Below are 27,639 nucleotides of genomic sequence, written 5' to 3'. Positions count from 1 at the left end.
CAGGTAGGCTGAACTGACTCTTCAGTAGCCCATACAAAAGAAAAATTACCCCATCTAAGGTTCATGTCTAGATTTGGGTATAACATATTTTACGTCTGTGTTGGGCTTAAAGTGGTTGTAACCCCTCAAATATACCCAGTGAAGTGACTGGCCTCAGGTGATAAACAGAGATGAAACAAATCCTCCTACATAAGTTGTGTAACGACACCCCAAGTATGAAAGGGGTTGAAGCCATTTAGGACATTCCATTTCCGAACACAAAGGCTACCGAACACTCCAATCAGCCGAACAAGAAACCCATACGAATAATTCTTTCCCCCCCAAGTACGAGATGAGGCTCTGTACGGAGGGTCAAACATGAATCAGACTCTTTATTAGAACCAAAATTACAAGTCTTTATATACATTTAAAGAGGAGGTTCCTACCTCCTGCTCATATTACTCTTAATAATACACCTGTAACCAGAAAACTAATTAACATGAGCTAATTTACGAAATCATTTACCCAAACTAGGTGACTCAGAGACATGACCTTTAGGACAGGCTTGCCGTCTTTTAGCTCAGAAGGCACAACCAATATTATCATAGTATAACACAGGACACCTTCACACAATAGCAGGAGCTAATTACAATTAACAATACAAACAGCGATCTCCTCCCCTCCTCAGCCTAGTAGGCAACAAACTATAGTAGGAGTAGACGGTCCGGCTCCTACCCAGTTCTAGAGGCCAATGTGATCAGCTCTCTCAACTTAAATGTTGAGTTCAGATTTAAACAACCCAAGAATAGTCTTTACATATATTCTTGAGAGATATTGTTAATGAATATTACTGCCCCATTTGAAGTAATCCAATCATATTCTCAGGGTTCATTCTTTTCTTGGTCACCCTGCGCCCAACAGTGACTACCGTCACAAGTTGTACCTGTTTATTTGCATTCCTCTCTTGTCTACCTCCGTTCAAAGTGCTGATATCATAAATCTTGTCTGAGCGTTCAGACAAAGGGGGACTGAGAGCTGAAATTACACTCTGCAGAGCTTAGTGAGGAGAGCTATGATAACTGATTGGAGGGAAGAGACACACCCCCTGCACACAACACACAGGAACAGAGCTGAGGCTGTCAATCAGCTCAAGCTCCCTCCTCTGTCACCATTTTTCTCTTGGTGTCAGGAAAACGTGTCAGAAGTGACTCATGCTAAAAGCAGAGGAAGGAGACAGCAGACAGAAATGTCACATAGTGCTCTTAATAGAGACAAGTACACACTATAGAGGGATATGCTTTGTTCATATTTCATGTCTGAGGTTTACAACAACGTTAATAGTGCACCTAGAACTTGTATTATCTTGTATAGTGAACATCTTTCTTGTTTTTATATTACAGGGATTCTTCTCATATATACAGTAATGCTGATTCAGAACAAAGCAACATTATCAAAAACACAAAAGTAGGTTATCATCATAACTTTCTTTCCAAGACTCTCAAATGCAAAGAATTCACATTATTATTATTATTTTAATTATAATTATCAGTAAAACCGCGTACACACGGGCGGACTGTATGGCCTACTTAGTCCGTCATAAAATCCGACGGACAGTCCGTCATACTTTCGAATGAACGGACTTGACCACACACACCACTTTTTGAGCGGACTAATACGGCGTACTAAGTCCGCCATACTATCCGCCCTACTTTTGAAATGAACAGACTCGCCCCCGAAGACGGAAGACCCTCGGAGCTGTGCAATAAAGTATTTTATCTTGTGTGTTGTGGTTTTTTTTGTACTTTTATTTTACAGGTGAATGGGTAGGGGTACATTGTACCCCATACTCATTCACATAGGGTGGGGGGCCGGTATCCGGGGGCCCCTTTATTAAAGGGGGCTCCCGGATTCCGATAAGCCCCCCGCCTGCAGACCCCGACAACCAACGGCCAGGGTTGTCGGGAAGAGGCCCTTGTCCTCATCAACATGGGGACAAGGTGCTTTGGGGTGGGGGGGCCGCGCGGCCCCCCCTTCCCCAAGGCACCCCCCCATGTTGAGGGCACGCGGCCTGGTACGGCTCAGGAGGGGGGGGCGCTCGCTCGCCCCACTTTCCTGGCCGGCCGGGTAGCGTGCTCGGACAAGGGTCTGTTGTGGACTTGGGGGGAACCCCCACGCTGATTTTTTTCGGCGTTGGGGTTCCCCTTTAAGTCCATACCAGGCGGCGGGGCCAGCGACGTCTCCTTCGCGGGCCCCGCCTACCTGGATACCCGCTCGAAATGAGCGGACTTTTCTCCGGGCGGGAAAAGTCCGCTCATTTCAAAAGTACGGCGGACTGGCATACACATGGGCGGATTGTCCGCCGAAATGCGAGTACGACGGACAGTATTTCGAAAAATCCAAAATACTTAGTACGCCGGACTGCACGCTGAAAAAGTCCGCTGAAGCCCACACACGAGCGGACTGTCCGCTGAAATGTGTTTCGGCGGACTAAGTAGGCCATACAGTCCACCCGTGTGTACGCGGCATAACATTTATTAGATTTTCATCTTATTAATATGCCATAATTTGGTAGGTTTTCTTGGGTATGTTTTTATACTACAGTGCAGGGCCACCTAAAGGACATAGGGGTTATTTACTAAAACTGGAGCGTGCAAAAAATGGTTCCAGGTTTTATTGCCAAAGCTTAAATGGATTGTAAAGTGAATTAAAAAAATAAAATAAATAACAAACATGTTATACTTACCTCCACTGTGCAGCTCGTTTTGCACAGAGTGGCCCCGAACCTGCTCTTCTGGGGTCCCTCGGCGGCTGTTTCGGCTTCCTCCTGCAGGTGCTTCTTGCGTTCATGCAAGCTCCCTCTGGGACTGTCCCGCCGGGACTGTCAGATGTTTTTTCACCTCAATGCATAGAATGCATTAAGGTGAAAAAACATTTACCTTTACAACCCCTTTAATTGAAAAAGCTGAGGTTAGAAGCTGAATTATTTCTATAAAGGTTAAGTAACTGCAGCGCTAGAAGCATCAAATTATAAAATAAGAGTCCATAGTGTTAAAACAGACTCTTTGTTCAGGGGAAATAATGGAACCACCCACGGTGCAGACAGAGATACAATAAGGTGAACATGAGATTATCCTCCACCGAACAGCAACACACCGGGCCTCTTACCAAAGAAGATGGACCACTGAATTACAGTTGGTCAAACAAGCATGATATATCCACAGCGCCACAGAACCACTTCAATTGGATCATAGAAGGCTGGATCTTGTAGTCCCACTCAATGGTAATTGATAAAATTAATATTGTATCTCTGTCTGCACCGTTGGTGGTTCCAGTATTTCCCCGGAACAAAGACTCTGTTTTAACACTATGGACTCTTATTTTATAATTTTGATGCTTCTAGCGCTGCATATACTTAACCTTTATGGCTTTTTTTTGTCACAATACAATTTATGTTAGCTGCTTTATTATTAAAGCAGTGATTAATCTTGAATTTATTGATTGATTTCTATGCAGCTTTGGTAAATAATTAGGTTTTTGGTGGTATTTGGTGTTCCATGTCTGGCCACTGGGAGGAGTAACAGCTAAACCATGGTTGTCCTGAATTTTTTTAAGACCATTGAAGAATGCCTTATATCACTGGCTGTGAATGCTTTTTATTATTATTATTCATATTACTTTTTTTTTTTGTAATAGTGTTATGTACTTTTTTAGTTCAATGTTAGTATTTATTTGTTCATTCTTTTAGTTTTCTTTAAATTATCATCATAACATTTTAAACTACTCTTTTATCTGCTGCATATATGCCTTAACATCATTTTACCTGCCTTGCTATATATTTTTTATTTTTTTAAATCTCCTTTGACACACCATAAAAAAAAGTATATGGATTAAGCCTGCCATTTTTGTTACATAAAACCACAGTTTTTTTTTTATTGTGCCATATTACAACTTTGGGTACCAGTGAGCCAGCTGCTGGCATCCTAGTAACCAATGACATCGTATGGATTATAAGGAGCCAGTTGGGTGCTTGTACAACATCCATCACAATAACAAAATTAAGGGGCTCACACCACATAGATTACCAGCATGTGATGGTAAGCCAACAGAGGCTTCAGCTACAGTGCCTGCATCTTGGTACAGCCTACTGGCACATTTCACCTTGATTGGGCTTAGTCTTAGGCCTCTACGAGGAAGCCCAATTGTGATTGTTCTATGGAGTTGGACATGCTCCTGGAAGGGCTGGCACCCACTGTGGGAGGAGAACCAACAAAGTAACAAACGGGAGCTATATATATATATATTTTTTTTTTTTTTATTACATTTGTGCACAGCATCCTTATTTGCCCATCTCCGTCAGCACTGTGTCATGTTATATGAATAAGAGAGAGAAACTGAAGAAGAAAAATACTGGAAAACTAGTCAGTACCAGTGTGCAGTGTGGTATATTTCCATTGCAATATAAAAAAAAGAATCACCTCTAATGTTGGGTGTCCTACAGCTATGGCCAATAGTTTTGAGAATGACACAAATATGAATGTTCACAAAGTCTGCTAACTCAGTTTTCATTATGCCAATTTGCATATACTCCAGAATATTATGAAGAGTGATCAGATGAATTGCAATTATTTGCATAGTCCCTCATTGCCAAAAAAATTAACTTAAACCCATAAAAAGCATTTACATTGCATTTGTAAAGAAGGCTTCAGGGCGCCCAAGAAAGTCCAGCAAGCACCAGGACTGTCTCCTATAGTTGATTCAACTGCGGGATCGGGGCACCACCAGTGCAGAGCTTGCTCAGGAATGGTAGCAGACAGGTGACAGCACGCACAGTGAGGAGAAGACTTTTGGAAGATGGCCTGGTGTCACGAAGGGCAGCAAAGATTTATTATATATATATATATATATATATATATATATATATATATATATATATATATGTATATATATATATATTAGCAGACACCCTAGGGAATAAAATGGTGGTCATTGTAACTTTGTACTTTACACGGTATTTGCACAGCAATTTTTCAAACACTTTTTGTTTTGGAAAAAAAAACTTTCAGAAATATATAAAAAAAACTAAAAAAACCCACTAAAGTTAGCCTGATTTTTTTTTCTATAATGTGAAAGATGATGTTATGCAGAGTAAATAGATACCTAACATATTATGCTTTAAAATTGCACACACTCGTGGAATGGCGCCAAACTTCAGTACTTAATCTCCATAGGCGATGCTTTAACGTTTATTACAGGTTACATGTTTAGAGTTACAGAGGAGGTCTAGTGCTAGAATTATTGCTCTCACTCTAACGTTGTAACCTGTGTGTATCTGGCCCTGATACAAAGCCAGTGCCTCACCAGCCACTGACTTCACCGCACGTCCCTGGTGCAAATATTGCTTCTTTGCATAAACTTAATGTAATTGTCAATACAAGCCATTGACGCTTAGGAATTGCTTGTAATTATACTTTACTATACCATAGTGACATCTGACAAAAAGACCTATAAACACTAAAGCAGAAGACTTTGTGAAAATTTATATTTGTGTCATTCTCAAAAGTTTTGGCCACGGCAGTAGGTGTGTGGATGCTGCTGCATTATGAAAATGATTAGATTACTTTTCACAGAAAGGGGTTGCCTCAAGATTGTGTATATTTTGGAAGGGTGCCTTGACTGAAAAAAAGTTGAGGAACGCTGCCTTAGATAAACAATATCACCTATAAAATGTATCTTCCATGTAAAGCAACAATCTCCCTATAGAAAATGTAAGACACGTGCTTGTATGATTTCTTTATATTGTTGATGTTATATTCATTTTAGGAAGGGCAGACTGCAGACTCCGATGGTGTTATATACTCTTTACTTGAACTACCAACTCCAGGAGAAAGCCCGCAACAACCAACGACAACTTTGGAAACAGAATATGCAGTTGTAAAACATTAGGGACTATTAAAAATTATAATTATAATTTGGATGGGAACACGTAACAGACCTAACCATTGAATGTACATTTCAGATACCCTGTTTACTATTAGATGCAAGTGTATATATATATATATATATATATATATATATATATATATATATATATATATATATATATAATTATTTTTTTTAAAGAATTATTAATTCAATATAGTTTTTCGTATATGTTTGTTATGTATTTATTATGTTATATATATATATATATATATCTATATATCTATATATATATATATATATATCTATATCATGTTTGGGGGTTCTGAGTATTGGGATTGGGAATTCTTTTCAGTGGTAGAAGCATTTGTAGAAAGTCCACACCAGTCTAAACTTTGGTTTTAAGGCTTGTCAGCCCACTTTTATTGAACAAACAAACGTAAAGTCCACAAAAACAGAGGATTTTCACCAGCAAGATCAGATAAAACAAAAATACTAGGCCACCTGGCTCTCTCTTCAGCAGCGCCTCGGCTCTTTTCACTGGTCCCTCAGATCATGTAATTCAGCTCTCCTGGCTCACTCAGCCTCATCGTTGCAGCACATGGGCTTATACCCCTGGCCTCTCGATAGGGGTTCTCCTGATACCCCGGGCTCTCTCGGAGTCCATTCACACAGGGGCAACACGAATTCCAGCGCAACTTTGGGAGGCAACTTGGACACGACTTGAGTATGAATCACAGCGCAACTTGAGCAACTTACAAGGCAACTTGAAGTTGCCTCCAGGACAGGGGACTTTGCCAGCGGCCAATCACGTAATAATCAGCTCTGTGGGAGGGAGGGGGTTTGCCTAGAAAACTATTTTTACTTCCTAGAAAGTTGCTTCAGTGAAGACAGGAGATCCGACTTGGAGGCAACTTCCATTGAAATCAATGGGTACAAGTTGCCTAGAAGTCGGATTGAAGTAGTACAGAAACCTTTTCTGAAGTCGGAGCGACTTCAGTAGTGTGCATTAAGACGGCTCTCATTCACTTACATTGATTTTATCATGTTGCGTGACTTGAGGCAACTTGGGACGACTTCAACTCAGATCCACACAGTATACACACACAGTATACAATCACACAGTATACACATACATGTAACACACAGTATACACAGACATGTTTCTATTGGCTGAGAAGGTACTGGAGAGGTGGGGCAGCTATAATCTCAGGATTTTTAGACCAAAAGGATGTCGGTAAGGGACATTTCAGAGACAGATGTAAAAAAAACACAGATTTTTACATACTGTCCCTGGTTTTACTGAGGCTGGCAAGCCTGATGGGGCCCCCTAGTGGCCCGGGGCCCTCTGGCAGTGCCCGAGTAGCCAAATGATCAGTCCGCCCCTGCAAAGAAGATATTTACCTATCTCGTGGGTAAATAAAAAACGACAAACACAGCCACAGAAAAAAGGGGTTGTCCTGGAACTGTAGATTCCCACATTTTCCTGAACTAGCCTAGTTGTCTCGGCTCTCCAAGTCTCCAAGACCATCTCAGTCTCTTAGCCATCTTGACTCTCCCAGTTCTTCGGTGTGGTGTCTCTTTAGTAGAACATCACTGTCTCCTAACGGGAGCACTGCACTATGGTCAGGTCCTTGATTATAATGGAACATGACCTACAGGTCTCCAATAAGACCTGGACACACAACTGAAGTCCTCTCCCAACCTAGGACTTTGTGAAGCCTTTGGCCACCAGACCCTGATCCAGAATTATGAAACCTTTAGGAAACAGAAAAAAAACTGTTTTCTCTACTCATATGGAGCCACACACTCTGCAAATTTGCGAAACTTTTGTCCTTTCTACATCATTCATTTTCACAGTGGAATGGCTATAAAGCCATACTCTGCTTGAGTGTTTTCGTCATATACCACTTCCTCCAGTCTGAATATAGATATCAGATATTCTAACAGCTGACAACCAATAATTAGTAAAAATACAAAAGTACAAATATTAGTACAAATATTACAAATAGTACAAATATTAGTAGTCATTTTGGCTGCTCAACACGACCTGTTTATTGAAACACAGGTTTATTCAAACCTCTCATCAGTAGACTGTCCAATCAGCAAGACGAGCTGTTTGAGGAATTCCCCCCTCCCCTCTCACAGCTAAGCCACATATACATATACATCCCATAATAGGTTGCTCCCAAGGCAGACAGACACAATAGAACAATGGGATACAGCCACACCTAACAAACACATACAGTAGCAACCCCCACCTCAAGCCATCTAGCAATGGTCTCTGATGAACAGTGGACTTTATCTTCATATATTCTTGAAGCCAAACTGGGGTTCTCGGTCACCCTGTGCCACTATATATATATATATATATATATATATATATATATATATATATATTAGGAACAGGTGAAAGTTGAAAAAAATCAGGATTGAAAAAAAAAAAAACATACCTTCTGCACTCTCCATTCCTATGATAAGAATGTTTATTTATTATGCTTATGTTAGGTAAAGAATATTGCTTTTGTAGAATTATTACAGTATTTTACTAAAGGATAATGTTTTTGAATTGAACCAGTATCTGATTTCGGGAAACTATTTATGTAACTGTTATGAATGCTACTTGTTGGCCTGATGAAGGGCTATGTATTCAACTTGAGCTGTAATATAACAAATTTATATTTTATGAATTAAAAGATGTTGACTGCACTTTTTTAAAAATTGATTGTGCTGTTCACTTCTGTGTTTATTGTACACGACACCCGATGGGTCCTTGATGGGGGGTATGTGTCCCCTTTGGTTTGTGTTCCCTTTAAAGGGATGACAAGTATCAGGATAAAATACTTCTCACCTATGCAGGGTGATATGGTAAAAAAGTGAAAACTGACTTGCATATACCCCAGAATTGTTAAGTCATCATTGGTTTGGTTTTGGAGCAGAACATGTGAACAGGCAAAATATTTGTGCGAACACGTGAACATCATAAAAGTCTATGGGACACGAACGTGAAAAATCAAAAATGCTAATTTTAAAGGCTTATATACATGTTATTGCCATAAAAAGTGTTTGGGGACCCGGGTCCTGCCTCAGGGGACATGTATCAATGCAAAAAAAAGTTTTAAAAACTGCAGTTTTTTCAGTGATTTTACTAATGCTTAAAGTGAAACAATAAAAATGAAATACTCCTTTAAATATAGTGCCTGAGGGTGTCCTTAGTCTGTCTTTAAAGTAGTATATCTTTTCCCTGTTCATAACAGTACCACAGCAAAATTACATTTCTAAAGGAAAAAATGTAATTAAAAACTGCTCACGGATGTAATGTATTGCCAGATCCCAGCAATATAGATAAAAATCTTTGAAAAAACGGCGTGTGTCCACCCCCCCTCCCTCCAGGCCATTACCAGGCCCTTTGGGTCTGGTATGAATATTATGGGGAAAATAAAAACAAACAATGGTGTGCCCCCCCCCCCAGAATCCAAACCAGACCTGAAGGGAATTTTAAGGAGAAGCCTGCGCCAAAAGAAAAAAGAAAAAAATGTCATGTAAAACTGTTTGTGACTTTAATGAATTGTCAGATCTTGGCAATATAGATAAAATCATTGAAAAAAACAGCATAGGTCGCCCCCCCAGTCCATTACCAGGTTCTTTGGGTCTTGTATGAATAATAAGGGGAACCCCGAACCAAAATGTAAGAAGAAAAAAAAAAAATTTATACTGACAATCAAAAAACAAACAGAAAACAAACAAAAAACAACATGTAAAAGTATGCGCATTTTTATGTTGGAAGAACTTTTTCAACTTAACATTTCTAAGTTTTTGGTTAAACACTGTAAAAATGAACATGCTCAGGGTATTCAGCATGAAACTTTCAGACAATGGACAGTAATAGTGATTTTTTCTCTTTTTGTTCTGACAGCCACTAGATAGCTTCTACAAACGTCTATATCAATAGTTCTCAATGTTAGTGAGACCAGAGGCTGGTAATTCCTTCTAAAACCTTCCATGCCCCAGCAGTAAAAAAAAAGAAAAAAAAAAAAAGTTTAGACTTATAATATCAAGTAAAATAAGTAAAGCCTCAGAAGACGTTTGAAAACGAAACGCGCTGACGTCATTTCCGGGTGTGATAGAGGTCAGTGAGCCTGTGGAACGCAGCTGGAGCACACGCTGCAAGTGAGACATAACACGGGTCTGAAGCTCTCATTTCTCCCGTAGTTGTAGGACTTTGTGAGGAGTTTTCATAGTATGGAACATTTGTTTTTATTTTTTACTTTTATTTTTTTGTCTCTCTTTTTTTACTGTTTTAATTTTGGAATAAAAAAAGAATTGGATTGAATTTTGGAATTTTGGAATAAAAACATTTCCTTATTTAAATACTACACTATGGGAGCCCATATGTCGTTTTTAGCATGAAACCCTTATCTATACCGAATATTGGAGAGAGCATTAGGAGAGGCGCACAGCTGGTTGATCTGGGCTTGGAGACTGATCTCTTGCACACCTAATTCGGTCCAATTGCGGGATATCCTTGGAAAGTCCAAAGGGAGCTGGATACTGGTTGGAAAGGTTGGAGCCTGGCTGCATTTCTAAAACATCTTTAGGACAAATAACACCAATTGAGACAAGTTGAGAAGGAATGTTAAAAAAGGAAATCTTGTGAAGAGACCGCCACCATGTGCGATATGGAACCTTCAACGATCCAGATAACCACGATCACAATAGGGAATCTGAACAGGTACTGGTCAGCAGAATATTCTCATAAACGGGCAAATACGGTTCAGATGGAGAGAGGAACGGCCAGAGGAGATTCACATACCCAGACGTTGAAACCAAGAAATGAAACAAAGTTCCACATAGTGTGATATAGTTTTGAGAATGTTTTAATTGAAAGAAAGGTAAAATGAAACACTCACATTTTTAGAAGCAGTCAAAGGCTTAACGGACATAAAAAGGCGCAGTAGTGATGGCAGCACTCGATCCAACGCGTTTCGTCTGAATGGACGTCATCTGGCGTGACTTATACAATAAAAGCATGGGAATGCAAAATGAAACAATATAAAAAAAAAAAAAAAAAAAAAAAGTGGACGTTGGCTACATCTATTTTCTAACTCCCTCTCTGGAAATTTTAAAGTTGTATTACTTGTCACTTATCACTGCACAATCCGAGTGCCGACTTCTGCGAAAATAAGTGAGCCAATCACACAAGCAGGAAATTACATTTCTGGACAGTGTTCTGTACACTACCTCTTGCCATATTTTATTCTAAAGAAAAATACAGAGCTGAAGATTGAAAATAAAAGGTAATTTTTAATAATATTCAATTACAATATTACTTTGAATCTTTTTTTTAAGCCAATCTCAATGTATACTGTTCTTTTCCTTTCAACCTACTCATGTAATTCAATGCTACTATGTACCATGTACTGTGCTACTGGGCTTGTACTGCATTTAAAATCTTGATATAATGAAACCACAACTAAGTTTATTAAACATGGATTAATGAGGAGTTTAGGAACCACAAAGCATTGTTCTTCCTGCCCCCGGAAATGATTTCACAATGTTGGCAGCTAAGCGTACATCTTTAGGGTATTGGCAGCCATGTATACATCTATGTGGGTTTCCCCACAATGATTTCCATTCATATACATTGGCTCATTTAAAGGAGAAGTACGAGAATTGAAAAACAAAAAATATATATAGACTCATCTCCCTGCTGCATCAATGATCTGAGCAAGCAGTCGGCGGTTAGCCTTCCTCGCGGCTATTTCCCCCTGCATTTTTGGGGTTATGGAGTGTGGTGTGCATTGTGATTGACAATTAATCTACATTGGGGACATTGTTTTGTATTTAAAAAAAAGGAATTGTCAAAAGTTGTGTGTTTTTATTCATTTTTGACACTTTTTTTTGGTGAATGAGTAGGGGTCTGCAGACCCCCACAACCACCGCCCAGGGTTGTGGGGAAGAGGCCCTTGTCCCCATCAACATTGGGAGAAGGTGCTTTGGGGTAGAGGGGGATGCACCAAAGCACCCCTCCCTTGTTGAGGGCATGGGGCCTGGTATGGTTCAAGAAGGAGGGGTGGGGCGCTGGTTCACCAATTTTTTTTTTAATATTGCCATGGGGCTCCCCTTAAAATCTATGCCAGACCTTAAGGGCCTGGTATGAATTGGGGGGTTGACCTCCCAGCCGTTTTTCTCCACATTTTTGTATCACTGGCAATGTTTTTTCTTTCATTCAGCTTTCAACGGGGGAAGCCCGCTGACAGGTGATGACTCACCTGTTGATGATTTCCTTAACAACTAGCTATCCACTGTGCCCTGATTGGACAAAGCCTTGCGGTCAGGTGCATTGCTTCAGCCAATCAGGCTGCATGCTCGGATAAACATCTAGTATGGATTATGGGGAGGGGACCACACCATTTTTTTTATTTTTTTTTATTTTGGCGTGGGGGTTTCCCTCAAAATCTATGCCAGGTATGGATTTTTTTTGGGGGGGGTCCACACCATTTTTTTTTTAATATTAGCATGGGGCTCCCATTTAAATCCATACCAGACCTGAAGGGCCTGGTATGAATTAGGGGGGAACTCCCTGCCATTTTTCTCCACATTTTTGTATCACCGCCAACGTTTTTTCATTCAGCTGCCAATGGGGAAGCCCGCTGATCATTCACCCGTTGATGACTCCTTAACAACTAGCTATCCACTGTGCCCTGATTGGGCAATGCCTTGCGGTCAGGTGCATTGCTTCAGCCAACCAGGCTGCATGCTCAGATAAGCATCTGGTAAGGATTAATGGGATGGGGCCACGCTCTTTAAAAAAAAAAAAATTGGCGTGGGGGTTTCCCTCAAAATCCATACAAGATATGGATATGGGGGGGGGGGCACACCAATTTTTTTTTTAAATATTCCATGGACTTCTCCCCAGGGAACAAAAAAAAATGTCATATAGGTACAGTGTTGCATGACTCGGTAATTGTCATTCAAAGTGTGAGAGCACCAAAAGATGGAAATTGGTTCGGTTAGGAAGGGGGTTTAAGTGCCCAGTGGTCATTATGTTAACCTGTTAAAGCTTCTATGAGGTTTCAGTGACTGTGGGTACATCTACTTTAAGATGTGTCTCTAGGTCTTCTTTCAGCCTCTATAGTATAGATGTCGTAATCATTTGTCCTTTCACCATTTCCTTTACAGATGCCAGCCCAAGGAATGATGATAACAATATTCCTGTCCCTGCCGCTAACCCATTGGAAGTGATTTCCGAAATAGAGGAAGTCATTTAATGGTATATTTAATGCATTGTTTTCTTTAATGGGAGTTTGGCATGAGTTCAGTGAAAAAAAAAAAAATATAATGTAGAACTAAGAGGGAACTTGGCTTACACTGCGGATATCATTTGTAAGTGTTAAAGGGCGTATGTGGCATATAGATAAGACTTTACGGTATAGCATCCCCATGGGCGTACGCAGGTAAGGGGGGTCAAGTGCCCCCCTCCTGTAATCAGGGATCCGATCTTAAATTCAGCACAGTTCCATCACTATTGGGGTGACACCATCAAGGTTCTGTCAAGCCCCCCTATCAGTGTAGTGTGACTGCGGGCTCTTTTCCCTGCTTAGTTCAGCAGAGAACTCGGCGGCGCTGTGACAGGAGAAAGGCAAGCTGCGGGCTATCAGGTTTCCCCTGGTCACCTCCCCCCCTTTCTCCTGTCTGGGAGAAGAGACGACGGCTCTCAAAAGGTTCCCCGCCCAGCTTGATGCCCGCTCCGTTACTTCCCTATTGGCCACAACTGAGGGCCAATCAAAAGAGACTAGGAGAGGAGAGCATCATGGGACATGTAGTCCCAAAGATTGGCAGCCTCATTTTCCACAGGGAGTAGGCTACAGCTCGATCAAGAGAGAGATTGAGAGAGCTTAGCCTGGAAAAAAGCTGAGGGAGAGAGTGCTACAGGACAAAGAATGAGGAGTGTGCTGGGCAGAAGCCAGAGAGAGAGCAACGCTGCCCAGCACCACCAGAGAGAGAGCTACACTGCCCCGCGGCACCAGAGAGCCACGCTGCTCAGCGCCACCAGAGAGAGGGCTACACTGCCCCGTGCCACCAGAGAGCCACGCTGCCCAGCGCCACCAGAGAGAGAGCTACACTGCCCCGCGCCACCAGAGAGCCACTCTGCCCAGCGCTACCAGAGAGAGCTACACTGCCCCGCACCACCAGAGAGCCACGCTGCCCAGCGCCACCAGAGAGAGGGCTACACTGCCCCACGCCACCAGAGAGCCACGGTGCCCAGCGCCACCAGAGAGAGAGCTACACTTCCCCGCACCACCAGAGAACCATGCTGTCCAGCGCCACCAGAGAGAGAAAGACTGAGCCACTGCCAGGGTACAGACATGCTACACTACTGACCAGTGTTGCCCTCGGGGAACCCAGAGTGAGCGATCTTCTAGCAGGAGGGATCACTGCTGTAGTTTTGCTGGGTCTGGTAAGAGGGCCTGTTGGTCATTATCCACTGCCCCACGCCACCAGAAAGCCACGCTGCCCAGCGCCACCAGAGAGAGAGCTACACTGCCCCGCGCCACCAGAGAGCCACGCTGCCCAGCGCCACCAGAGAGAGAGCTACACTGCCCCACGCCACCAGAGAGCCACGCTGCCCAGCACCACCAGAGAGAGGGCTACACTGCCCCGCGCCACCAGAGAGCCACGCTGCTCAGCACCACCAGAGAGAGAGCTACACTGCCCCGCGCCACCAGAGAGCCACGCTGCCCAGCACCACCAGAGAGAGAGCTACACTGCCCCGCGCCACCAGAGAGCCATGGTGTCCAGCGCCACCAGAGAGAGAGCTACACTGCCCCACACCACCAGAGAGCCACGCTGCCCAGCGCCGCCAGAGAGAGGGCTACACTGCCCCGCGCCACCAGAGAGCCATGCTGCCCAGCACTGCCAGAGAGAGAAAGACTGAACCACTGCCAGGGTACAGACATGCTACACTACGGACCAGAGTTGCCCCCGGGGAACCCAGAGTGAGCGATCGTCCAGCAGGAGGGCTCACTGCTGTAGTTTTGCTTGGTCTGGTAAGAGGGCCTGTCGGTCATTATCCATTACTTATACTAGGGACTGTACTATGTCTGCAGTCTCTGACCATGATAATGTGAAAATGACATTGTTGAAAAGGGGCGGCACATGGGTGACCCTAAAATTATATCCCCCCTGAAAAAGTTCTGCGGATGCCCATGTGCATCCCATGGATAAGCAGTACATTACGGTGACCATATGACACATTACTCTTCAAATATCAGTTTTGTGCATGGTATTTATTTATAAAAATCAGGAATCTTAAAAAAAAAAAAAAAAAAATGCTTTTGGTTTACCACTTCTATAGTCACCCCAGATCTTAAACACCAGGACTTGGCCCACTGGCAGGCTGCCTCCCTCTTCCCAGACCTCCAGCTAGCTACAGATCCTTTAACCTCCCACAATGCCTAAATCCTTATACACATAATTGGATTTTCTGATGGGAAATGTTGGATGTCAGGCTGTTGGCGGAACATCCAACCGTTTGTACGCTCCATCGTACAATTGTTGTCGGATTTTCCACAGACAAATGTTGGATCGCAGGTTTTAACATTTTCTGCGATCCACCCCAAACTCGCTCATTAATGTGTTTATGGACCTTGCCTTGTGCACTGGTCTAAATCATTGGCTGGAAGGGGGGATTATGGTGTGGGGTTGTTTTTTAGGAATTGGGCTTGGCCCCTTAGTTTCAGTGAAGGAAACGCCTAAGCCCTTGTACACACAGTCGGACATTCCGACAACAAAATCCGTCTGATTTTGCCTGTTGCATACACACAGTCGGACAAAGTTGTCAGAAAATCCGATCGTTCAGAACGTAATGACGTTATTTCGTTAGGACGGGACTACGTTCAGGCTAGTAGCCAATAGCTTTGGTCTAGGAATTTGATCTGAGCATGCGTGGCACTTTGTCCGATCGAAATTCTCTACACATGATCGGACTTTGTCCGATCGGATCATGTTGTCGGAAAATTTTATAGCCCAGCTGGAAAACTTGGTCTGTCGGATACTCCAACAGAAACAGTCCGATGGAGCCCACACATTGTCGGATTATCCAACAACACGGTCCTATCGGACATTGTCCATCGGAATGTCCGACCGTGTGTACAAGGGCGAAGGCATCAGCAAATAAAGACATTTTGGACAATTTCACGCTCCCAACTTTGTGGGAACAGTTTGGGGACGGCCCCTTCCTGTTCCAACATGACTGCGCACCAGTGCACAAAAAAAGGTCCAAGACATGAATGAGAGAGTTTGGGGTGACGAAACTTGACTGGCCTCCACTGAGTCTTGATCTCAACCCGATAGAACACCTTTGGGATGAATTAGAGCATAGACTGGGAGCCAGACCTTCTTATCCAACATCAGTGTCTGACCTCACAGATGCGCTTCTGGAAGAATGGTCAAACATTCCCATAGACACACTCCTAAACCTTGTGGACAGCCTTCCCAGAAGAGTTGAAGCTGTTATAGCTGCAAAGGGTGGGCCAACTCAATACTGAACCCTACGGACTTATGCCGCGTACACACAGTCGTAAATTCCGATGGAAAAATTCAGATCGGTTTATGGTGTCGGAAAATCCGATCGTGATTGGGCTCTATCTGACTTTTTCTGTCGGATATTCTGATGCACAAAGTTTGAGACAAACAAACAAAATCCGATCGCATAAATTCTGATCGTGTGTAGACAATTCTGACGGACAAAGTGCCACGCATGCTGAGAATAAACTAAGAGGCACAAGCTATTGGCTACTGGCCCGTTTATAGTCCAGACGTACGTGTTGTACGTCACCTCGTTCAGAACGATCTGATTTTCTGACTACTTTGTGCGACCGTGTGTATGCAACACATTTTTCAGACAAAATCCATCAGAAAAAATCTGACGGATTTTGCGGTCGGAATGTCCGACCGTGTGTACAAGGGCATGAGACTGGCATGTCATTAAAGTTTATGTGTGTGTAAAGGCAGGTGTCCCAATACTTTTGGTAATATAGTATTAGTAAATACAACTAACTGCAACCCGTTATATTTTTGTTTGAGGTTAGCTATGCTTTTAATCTGAAGAACCCGCCATTTACAAATGGCTTTAAATTAATGCGCCTGGTGATTGAGAATGGCACCATTTCCTACAAAACTAAATTCCTGGACTGTAAGGCCGCGTACACACGCGGGGACTGTTCGCCCAACTTTGTCCGTCAAACAGTTTCGGCAAACAGTCCGCTCAAACTTAGCATGGACGGACATGGCCACACACGACGGACGAACAGTTTGCTGAAACCGTGCGCGATGACGTGAACGGCACGTACGACGGGATGAAAAATACGACGTCCTATACACTGCATTATAACTTTCGGCGTGTAAATCCTTTCTGAGCATGCACGGAACTTAGTTTGACGAACAAGCCTACACACGAGGGGACTGTTCGCTGAAACAAGGTTTCAGCGGACAGTTTTTCGGAAATTCCGAAAAACCTTGTTCGTCAAACTGTCCGCTGAAACTGTCCGCTGAAAGCCCACACACGAGCGGACTGTCCGCCCAAACACTGTTCAGCGGACAAAGTTGGGCGAACAGTCCGCCCGTGTGTACGCGGCCTTACTCGTTAGAGTAGAATTCTTATTTTTTTGTGGGTATTGGATGATCAAATCTTTAGGTTGGAATGTATTCCGTAGATAAAAGAAGATTAAAAGTAACTCTTAGGAATATCTAAGCAGCCACAAAGCCAGGAAGCACTTCCAAAGAAAAATATTATTGTTTGGCCGGCGGCGAACACGCGAACAGACGTCCCTCAAAACCTCAAAAACACATGACCGTATCAACAGAAGTTTAAGTACACAATGTGCTTGTTCCATCAACAGAAATATAATGTGAGTTTAGCCACATGCAGAGCACACATAGGAAGGAAAGTCTCTCCGGAATCCTACATAGAAACATAGAAGAGTTACAGAAGAAACAAACAACCGGCCCATCAAATATTTTAGTTTTTTTTTATTCTTTACTTTTTTTGTTTTAGTGTAGATCTATATTTGTCCCCAGACATGACTAAATCCGTTTACTACTAACTGTCTCACTACCTTTGCTGGAGGTCTGTTTCAAGCATCAACTACTTTTGGAAAAATATTTTCTATGGTTAGTTTTGAAAGTTCCTTTTGCTAGTTTAAAGTCATGTCCCCCCCCCCCCCCCCCCCTCCATGTACTTGGCCTTAGCTTTATATTGACTATACTGCCAGGGGCGGCTGGTGCTCAAAATTCTGAAAAAAAAACATCAATTGCAGCCTCACTGCACCATCAAACGTAGCCACTGTGCCCATCAATTGCCGCCACTGTGCCCATCAAATGCAGCCACTGTGCCCATCAATTGCTGCCACTGTGCCCATCAAACGCAGCCACTGTGCCCATCAATTGCCGCCACTGTGCCCATCAAACGCAGCCACTGTGCCCATAAATTGCCGCCACTGTGCCATCAAACGGAGCCACTAGGCCATCAAATACAGGCACTGTGCCATCAAATGCAGCCACTGTGCCCATCAATTGCCGCCACTGTGCCCATCAAACGCAGCCACTGTGCCCATCAATTGCCGCCACTGTGCCATCAAATACAGGCACTGTGCCATCAAATGCAGCCACTGTGCCCATCAATTGCCGCCACTGTGCCCATCAAACGCAGCCACTGTGCCATCAAACGCAGCCACTGTGCCATCAAACGCAGCCACTGTGCCCATCAATTGCCGCCACTGTGCCCATCAATTGCAGCCACTGTGCCCCTCAATTGCTCCCACTGTGCCATCAAATGCAGCCACTGTGTCCATCAATTGTCATAACTGTACCATCAAACGCAGCCACTGTGCCCATCAATTGCCATCACTGTACTATCAAACGCAGCCACTGTGCCCATCAAAGCCAGCCACTGTGCCCCATCAAATGCTCCCACTGTGCCCATCAAATGCTCCCACTGTGCCCCATCAAATGCAGCCACTGTGCCCATCAATTGCCGCCACTGTGCCCATCAAACGCAGCCACTGTGCCCATCAAAGGCAGCCACTGTGCCATCAAACGCAGCCACTGTGCCCATCAAACGCAGCCACTGTGCCATCAAACGCAGGCACTGTGCCCATCAATTGCTGCCACTGTGCCCATCAAATGCAGCCACTGTGCCCATCAATTGACGCCACTGTGCCCATCAAACGCAGCCACTGTGCCCATCAATTGCCGCCAACTGTGCCATCAAACGCAGCCACTGCGCCATCAAACGCAGCCACTGTGCCATCAAACACAGCCACTGTGTCCATCAATTGCCGCCACTGTGCCCATCAAACGCAGCCACTGTGCCCATCAATTGCCGCCACTGCGCCATCAAATGCAGCCACTGTGCCCATCAATTTCCACCACTGTGCCCATCAGACGCAGCCACTGTGCCATCAAACGCAGCCACTGTGCCCATCAATTGCCACCACTGTGCCCATCAAACGCAGCCACTGTGCCATCAAACACAGCTACTGTGCCCATTAATTTCCGCCACTGTGCCCATCAGACGCAGCCACTGTGCCATCAAATGCAGCCACTGTGCCCATCAATTGCTGCCACTGTGCCATCAAACGCAGCCACTGTGCCATATCAAATGCTCCCACTGTGCCCCATAAAATGCTCCCACTGTGCCATCAAGCACTGCCACTATGCCATATCAAATACTCCCAAGTGGCATCTAACGCAGCCACTGTGCCCATCAATTGTCGTCACTGTACCATCAAACGCAGTCACTGTGCCCTTCAATTGCTCCCACTGTGCCATCAAATGCAGCCACTGTGTCCATCAATTGTCATCACTGTACCATCAAACGCAGCCACTGTGCCCCATCAAATGCTCCCACTGTGCCCCATCAAATGCAGCCACTGTGCCCATCAAATGCTCCCACTGTCCCCGCCCGGCGTCCAATCACAGCGCCTATCGTTTCATCCAATCAGATGATGGGTAACAGATCCAAGCACCTGATTGGCGGAGAGGCGGTTTAGTGTTAGGAAACTGAATATTCATTCACTTTTCTAACACAGCTGAGTGACATGTGAGTGCCCAGCATGGCGTTCGCTGGTCACCTTTTTTGACGCCTATTAGAGCCTATGACTCTAATCAGGTGCTTCAAAAACACCCTCAGCTGCTGTAATGCAGGCGCCCAAAAAGGGGCGGAGCACCTGAATAGGAGGTGGCCAAGGATAAATTCACGCAATGCATGAATCTATCTATTGGTGCTAGAGGGGTGGCAGGATAGAGGGGGCGGCGCTCGTGCACCGATTTTAGTGATAGAGGAATGTGGCTTGCAGTCATCGGTCACCTTTCCCGCTTTCTAGGGAAGAGAAAACAAATGACGAGGGATGATATTCCTGGCAAACTTTAAGCTACAAACATTCAAAATGTAATACAAGCCGAAAGATGAATTCATCCGCTAATGTGAAGCAACATGTCGGGGCAAATATGAACTACCTGTGCCCACCCAGGTATAATGCCAACCAGCCTATGTGCTCAAACCTTCACGTTCCAAATTGGGTTTGAAAGGGCATGTTTGTAAAGCGGCGTGTTCCTTCTCGTAGCTGTGAGCGCATCTTTTAGAAGCTGGAAATTCCACAATCTCGCATAGTTGTTGGTAACTAAATAAAATAATCTTCTTTGTTAACACCTTGCTTGCCAGCCACCGCGCAGGTCGGCGCGATCCCGCTAACCGTCGTAGCTGTACGTCGCTCCCTTTAAGCGGGATAGCAGGTGCGCGCTGTACTGCACTGTACTATAAACTACAATTACAACATACCTAGGGAACACACTTAACCCCTTGATTGCCCCTAGTGATCAGGAACAGCAATCTCTCCCCTCCTCCAGTCAGTACACTCCCACCACAGTTACAAACACCTCCCAGGGAACACACTTAACCCCTTGATCGCCCCCTAGTGATCAGGAACAGCAATCTCTCCCCTCCTCCAGTCAGTACACCCCCCCCCCCCCCACAGTTAGAACACACCTAGGGAACACACTTAACCCCTTGATCGCCCCTAGTGATCAGGAGCAGGAATCTCTCCCCTCCTCCAGTCAGTACACTCCCCCCACAGTTAAAACACACCTAGGGAACACACTTAACCCCTTGATCGCCCCCTAGTGATCAGGAACAGCGATCGCTCCCCTCCTCCAGTCAGTACACTCCCCCCACAGTTACAAACACCCCCCAGGGAACACACTTAACCCCTTGATCGCCACCTAGTGATTAGGAACAGCAATCTCTCCCCTCCCCCAGTCAGTACACTCCCCCCACAGTTAGAACACACCTAGGGAACACACTTAACCCCTTGATCGCCCCCTAGTGATCAGGAACAGCGATCTATGCCCTCCTCCAGTCAGTACACTCCCCCCACAGTTAGAACACACCTAGGGAACACATTTAACGCCTTGATTGCCCCCTAGTGATCAGGAACAGCAATCTCTCCCCTCCTCCAGCCAGTACACCCCCCCCCCCACAGTTAGAACACACCTAGGGAACACATTTAACCCCTTGATTGCCCCCTAGTGATCAGGAACAGCAATCTCTCCCCTCCTCCAGTCAGTACACTCCCCCCACAGTTAGAACACAGCTAGGGAACACACTTAACCCCTTGATCGCCCCCTAGTGATCAGGAACAGTGAACTATCCCCTCCTCCAGTCAGTACACTCCCCCCACAGTTAGAACACACCTAAGGAACACATTTAACCCCTTGATTGCCCCCTAGTGATCAGGAGCAGGAATATCTCCCCTCCTCCAGCCAGTACACTCCCCCCACAGTTAGAACACACCTAGGGAACACACTTAACCCCTTGATCACCCCCTAGTGATCAGGAACAGCAATCTCTCTCCTCCTCCAGTCAGTACACTCCCCCCCACAGTTAGAACACACCTAGGGAACACACTTAACCCCTTGATCTCCACCTAGTGATCAGGAACAGCAATCTCTCTCCTCCTCCAGTCTGCATACTCCCAACCACAGTTAGAAACACCTCCCAGTGAACACACTTAACCCCCTGATCACCCCTCTAGTCAAAATTGATGCTCTTTTTTTGTTTATAGCGCAAAAAAATAAAAACGCAGAAGCAATCAAATGCCACCAAAAGTAAGCTCTGTTTGTGGGAAGAAAAGGACGTCAATTTTTTTTGGGTGCAATGTCGCACGACCGCACTCAATTGTCAGTTAAACTGACGCAGTGCCGAATCGCAAAAAATGGCCCGGCCATTGAGCAGCCAAATCTTCCAGGGCTGAAGTGGTTAAAGATCTATAAACAAGAATCCTCTGGTTATGCCAGGGGCTGACCTCAAAATACTTTTGATATACTGCCTGACTTGGTAAGGACTCCTTCCATATAGACTTCAATAGCAGTGAGATCAGACTACACAGACTGCAGAAGACCTAAAGATGGAGGGGCCAATCATCTCTCTTCTCCCAGAGGCAAGACTGTCTGGGTTAGTCAGTTATACACAGGGTGCTCCAAAGCATGTAGTTGGGTTTTCTCTTTAGAAATCCCAGAATGGGTGTAATAGAAAGTGATTACTCCAGCTTGTCTTGTCAAAACCATCGCTCTCTCTTCTACCAGATGCAGGACTGTCTGGCTTACTCATTTAACCACGTGCCTACCGGGCACTTACACCCCCTTCCTGCCCAGGCCATTTTTCAGCTTTCAGCGCTGTCACATTTTAAATGACAATTGCGCGGTCGTGCTACACTCTACCCAGATGACATTTTTATCATTTTCTTCACACAAATAGAGCTTTCTTTTGGTGGTACTTAATCACTGCTGTGTTTTTTAATTTTTTTATTAAAAAAGAAAAGACCCAAAAATCTTTATTTTTTTCTGTTTCCTGTCAGTACATTTTGTAACAAAGTAATTTTTCTCCTTCACTGATGTGCACTGATGAGGAGGCACTGATGGGCACTGATGAGGTGGCACTGATAGGCTGAACTGGTGGGCATTCATGAGGCAGCACTTATGGTCACTGATTAGGTGGCACTGATATGCTGCACTTATGGGCACTGATATGTGGCACTGATAAGCACTGATAAGTGGCACCGATGGGCACTAATAGGTGGCCCAATTGGCACTGATAGGTGGCACTGGTGGGCACTGATAGGCGGCACGGATAGGCGGTACTGATGACTACTGATGGGCATAGATGGGTGGCACTGATGGGCAACACTGATGGGCATTGATGGACAGCAGTGATAGGCATTGATGGGCAACACTGATAGGCGAGACTGATAGCCAGCACGGACTGGCATCCCTAATGGACACTGATTGGTGGCACTTATGGGCAATGGTGGGCACTGACTGCTGCCAGTGGTGGGCACTCATCACTGGCACTGATTTGTGGCACTGGTGTCGCAATTGTAATCAGAGCACTGATGATCAATGCTCTGATTACATGTATAGATGTCTCCTGTAAGGAGATGCCGCTGATCGGCTCTCCTCGCCACACCGTCTGTCAGTGTGAGGCAATGAGCGCCGATTACTGGCATCTGCACGTTTGCATGTGACCAGATGTGATTGGACACAGCCGATCACATGGTTAAAGATGCCAGTAAATACCTTATACAGCCCATTTCCTGTTTCTTGTCTGGTCATTAGCCTAGTCTTATAACATCATGCACAGCTCGCTCTCTCTCTCTCTCTCTCTCTCTCTCTCTCTCACTCTTTTGAGAATTTGCCAGGAAGGAAGGAGGGATGAGTCATAAGAGGGCCAATGAGAGCTGCAGAGCTGCAGGCGTGCCTCTGTGTGTCTGTGTAAATCCAGGAAGTGAACAGGCAGCAGCTTCAGCTGCCCACAGTTAAACTGGCTGCAGCCAGACTCAGTGGAGGGAGATTTCTGCAGCATATTTGGCAAGTACAGAATCAACAGTATGTATAAAATAATATGCAAAGTGGTTGGAGGGAAGCTTCAGAATGGCAAAAGATGTTTTTATTACAAATGATGTGAGCAGACTGCAGTTCCTATTTAAACAGAGGGTACACCAAAGCATATATCCAGTGCTGTTTTTTTTTTTTATTTATTTTTTATTAGAAAGCCCAGTATGGATGTAATAGCATCTGATTATTCTAGCTTGTCTTAAGTTTTTTTTTTTTTTTTTTTTTTTTAAACATGGGGGAAATAGCTGATGAGTTGATGCCTCATCATTGTGTTGCTATTGCTTCATTCTCCAAACAGCGGGTTGGTGGTGGGGAAGTGACTCCGCTGTATTGCTTAACTCCAATGCCTTGTACACGCGAATTTTGGCGTTTGCCCAAACTTGCCTTGCATGCACACGGTCACACAATCGTTGGCCAACAAATACGAATGTAGTGACGTACTACGTTGTTTTTCAGATCTTTAGTGCCACCCTTTGGGCTCCTTCTGCTAATTTCGTGTTGGTAGAAGTTTGATGAGTGTTGATTGGCGCTTTTCATTTTGCGCTTCCGGCTCGTCCTTGCTTCCGAGCATGCGTGTTTGTACTTTGGACTTTTGTCCGACGGACTTGTGTACACATGCTCGGAAAATCCAACAACAGACTTTTGTCCGCAGAAAATTTGAAAACTTGCCATCCGACATTTGTCCGTGGAAAAACGGACAACAATTGTCCGATGGAGCGTACACACGGTCGGATTTTCCGCCAAAAGCCTGTCATCCAACCAGGGGCGGACTGACAACTCAGGGGGCCCCCGGGCAATAGGAGATTATGGGGCCCCCGGGCAATAGGAGGTTATGGGGCCCCCGGGCAATAGAAGATTATGGGGCCCCCGGGAAATAGAAGATTGCGGGGCCCCCGGGCAATAGAAGATTATGGGGCCCCCGGGCAATAGAAGATTATGGGGCCCCAAGGCAATAGGAGATTATGGGGCCCCCGGGCAATAGAATATTATGGGGCCCCCGGGAAATAGAAGATTACGGGGCCCCCGGGCAATAGAAGATTATGGGGCCCCCGGGCAATAGAAGATTATGGGGCCCTAAGGCAATAGAAGATAGAATAGGAGATTATGGGGCCCCCAGGCAATAGGAGATTATGGGGCCCCCGGGCAATAGAATATTATGGGGCCCCCGGGAAATAGAAGATTATGGGGCCCCCGGGAAATAGAAGATTATGGGGCCCCCGGGCAATAGAAGATTATGGGACCCCCGGGCAATAGAAGATTATGGGGCCCCAAGTCAATAGAAGATAGAATAGGAGATTATGAGGCCCCCAGGCAATAGAAGGTTATGGGGCCCCCGGGCAATAGAAGATTATGGGGCCCCCAGGAAATAGAATATTATTTGGCCCCCAGGAAATAGAAGATTATGGGACCTCAGGGCAATAGAAAATTATGAAGCCTCAAGGCAATAGAAGATAGAATAGGAGATTATGAGGCCCCCGGGCAATAGAAGATTATAGGCCCCCTGGGCAATAGAAGATTATGGGGCCCCTGGGAAATAAAATATTATGGGGCCCCCGGGCAATAGAAGATTATGGGACCTCCAGGAAATAGAATATTATGGGGCCCCCAGGAAATAGAAGATTATGGGACCTCCGGGCAATAGAAGATTATGGGGCCCCAAGGCAATAGAAGATAGAATAGGAGATTATGAAGCCCCCGGACAATAGGAGATTATGGGGCCCCCTGGCAATAGAATATTATGGGGGGCCCAGGAAATAGAATATTATGGGGCCCCCGGGAAATAGAAGATTATGGGGCCCCCGGGCAATAGAAGATTATGGGACCCCCTGGGCAATAGAAGATTATTGGGCCACACAATATACACACACATACAGTATACACATACAGACACACAGTATACACTCACTGAAAAGGTACCAGAGAGGCAGCTATAATCTTGGGATTTTTTTTAAAAACACAGATTTTTACATACTGTCCCTGGTTTTATTGAGGCTGGCAACCCTGATGGGGCCCCCTAGTGGTATGGGGCCCTCAGGCAGTGCCCGAGAGCCCCAGTGGTCAGTCCGCCCCTGCATCCAACATTTACCGTCGGAAAATCCGATCGTGTGTGTGATGCTTTACAGAGAAAGTGGTGTCACCCCACTGGCTGGGCTGTGGTGGCAAAGGTGCCTAATTTTAAAAGTATCTGAACTGTATTAAAAAACAATAGCAGATACGTGTATATAAACTGTATATTTCACTGTTTGTCTGATGTTCAGCTTTAAAGTAAGTAAGGGTTCATAGAAATTTTTTTTTTTTTTTAATAGCTTTCAATACTTCCTCTGAGCCAGTTACTGTTGCTAAACTGCTGATTAATGTCACTTTATCTCCTGTGTCATCTGGATACTAACAATAGGAAATAGATACAATGAACTACACTTCCTATTATTCATGTAGATATTTTTAGATGTTCTGTACAGACAATTGGGATTCCAGTCCCTTTTTATTGTAAACAGCCTTATGCCGCGTACACACGACCGGACTTTTTCACAGCAAAGGTCCGACGGAACGAGTCCGTCGGACAATTCGATCGTGTGTGCTCTCCATCGGACCTTTGCTTGCCAAAAATCTGGTGGACTTTAGAAACAGAACATGTTTTAAATTTTTCCACCGGAACTCCGCCGGACTCAGTTCCTACCGAGAAAATCCGCTCGTGTGTATGCTAGTCCGACGGACAAAAACCGACGCTAGGGCAGCTATTGACTACTGGCTGTGAACTTCCTTATTCTAGTCCGGTCGTACGTCATCACGTCATCACGGACTTTGGTGTGATTGTGTGTGGCCAAGTCTGTTCATTTGGAAAGTCCGTCAGAACTCCGCCGAAAGTCCGTCGGACTTAGTCCCTCGAAAAAAGTCCGGTCGTGTGTACGCGGCAATAATGTTCTTTCATTACAATCAGGCATTACAAATAGCAACTGTTTAAAAATATATATATATAGAACTAATATATAAATTCTTATTCCATTGCCATGTGGGAAGCCCCTTGCCTTGCAGGGCTGGGGTCCTCAGTTCAAGTATGGGTCAGGATACTAGCTGCATGGAGTTTGCATGTTCTTCCTGTACTTGTGTGGTTTTCCTCCCGCACTCCAAAGGTTAGATGGCTCCTGTCTAATGGCGCGTACACACGACCGTTTTTTTTCCGTCAGAATAAACTCTGACAGACTTTCCGACGGAGTTCCGCTGAAACGGACTTGCCTACACACGATCACACCAAAGTCCGATCGTCTACAACGCGGTGATGTACAACACGTATGACGGGACTAGAAAAAGGAAGATCAATAGCCAGTAGCCAATAGCTGCCGGTTTTTGGTCCTCTGGAACGGCATACGGTTTTCCCGATAGGAATTGATTCCGTCGGAAAGATGTAAAACATGTTCTATTTCTAGGTCCGTCAGAATTTTCGAAAAAGAAAAAGTCAGATGAAGCCCACACACGATCGGAATATCCGATGGAATGATTCCGGCGGACCTTTTCTGCCGGAAAGTCTGACCGTTTGTACACGGCATAAATGTGGAACTAGTATAACATTCTACTGAGCATGCCCAAGATGGTTGCCTCACCATCTGTCCACCAATTAGAGTCACAAAGGAGAAAAGGGATATAGAAATATAATAATATTAATTAGGGCCGTGGAAATGAAAGATTAATTCCTTGATTAATCGATTAATTTTTTTGATCGATCGAAATTCTTTCGATCGGTACTCACCTCTCCGCCGACTTCCGGGTCTTCAGGGAGTTCCGTCGGAGATC

General features: G+C 44.7%; 1 protein-coding gene across 1 annotated transcript in view; it reads left to right on the top strand.

Annotated features, from left to right (window-relative positions):
- LOC143933370 (uncharacterized) overlaps positions 1-6,016 on the top strand; it is a 39,528-nt gene extending 33,512 nt beyond the window's left edge. Inside the window, exons 11-12 of the mRNA XM_077456237.1 lie at positions 1,380-1,443; positions 5,800-6,016. Coding sequence (XP_077312363.1) covers positions 1,380-1,443; positions 5,800-5,922 — 187 coding nt within the window. The 3' untranslated portion in view covers positions 5,923-6,016. The remainder of the gene's footprint in view (positions 1-1,379; positions 1,444-5,799) is intronic.
- Positions 6,017-27,639: the final 21,623 nt, after the last annotated feature.

The sequence above is a fragment of the Lithobates pipiens genome, unplaced genomic scaffold, assembly GCF_037356315.1.
Source record: "Lithobates pipiens isolate NorthernLeopardFrog02 unplaced genomic scaffold, aLitPip1_a1.2 Scaffold_27, whole genome shotgun sequence".
NCBI lineage: Eukaryota > Metazoa > Chordata > Amphibia > Anura > Ranidae > Lithobates > Lithobates pipiens.
The sequence above is the reverse complement of the archived record's forward strand: the minus strand, read 5'-3'. Positions and strand labels throughout refer to the sequence as shown.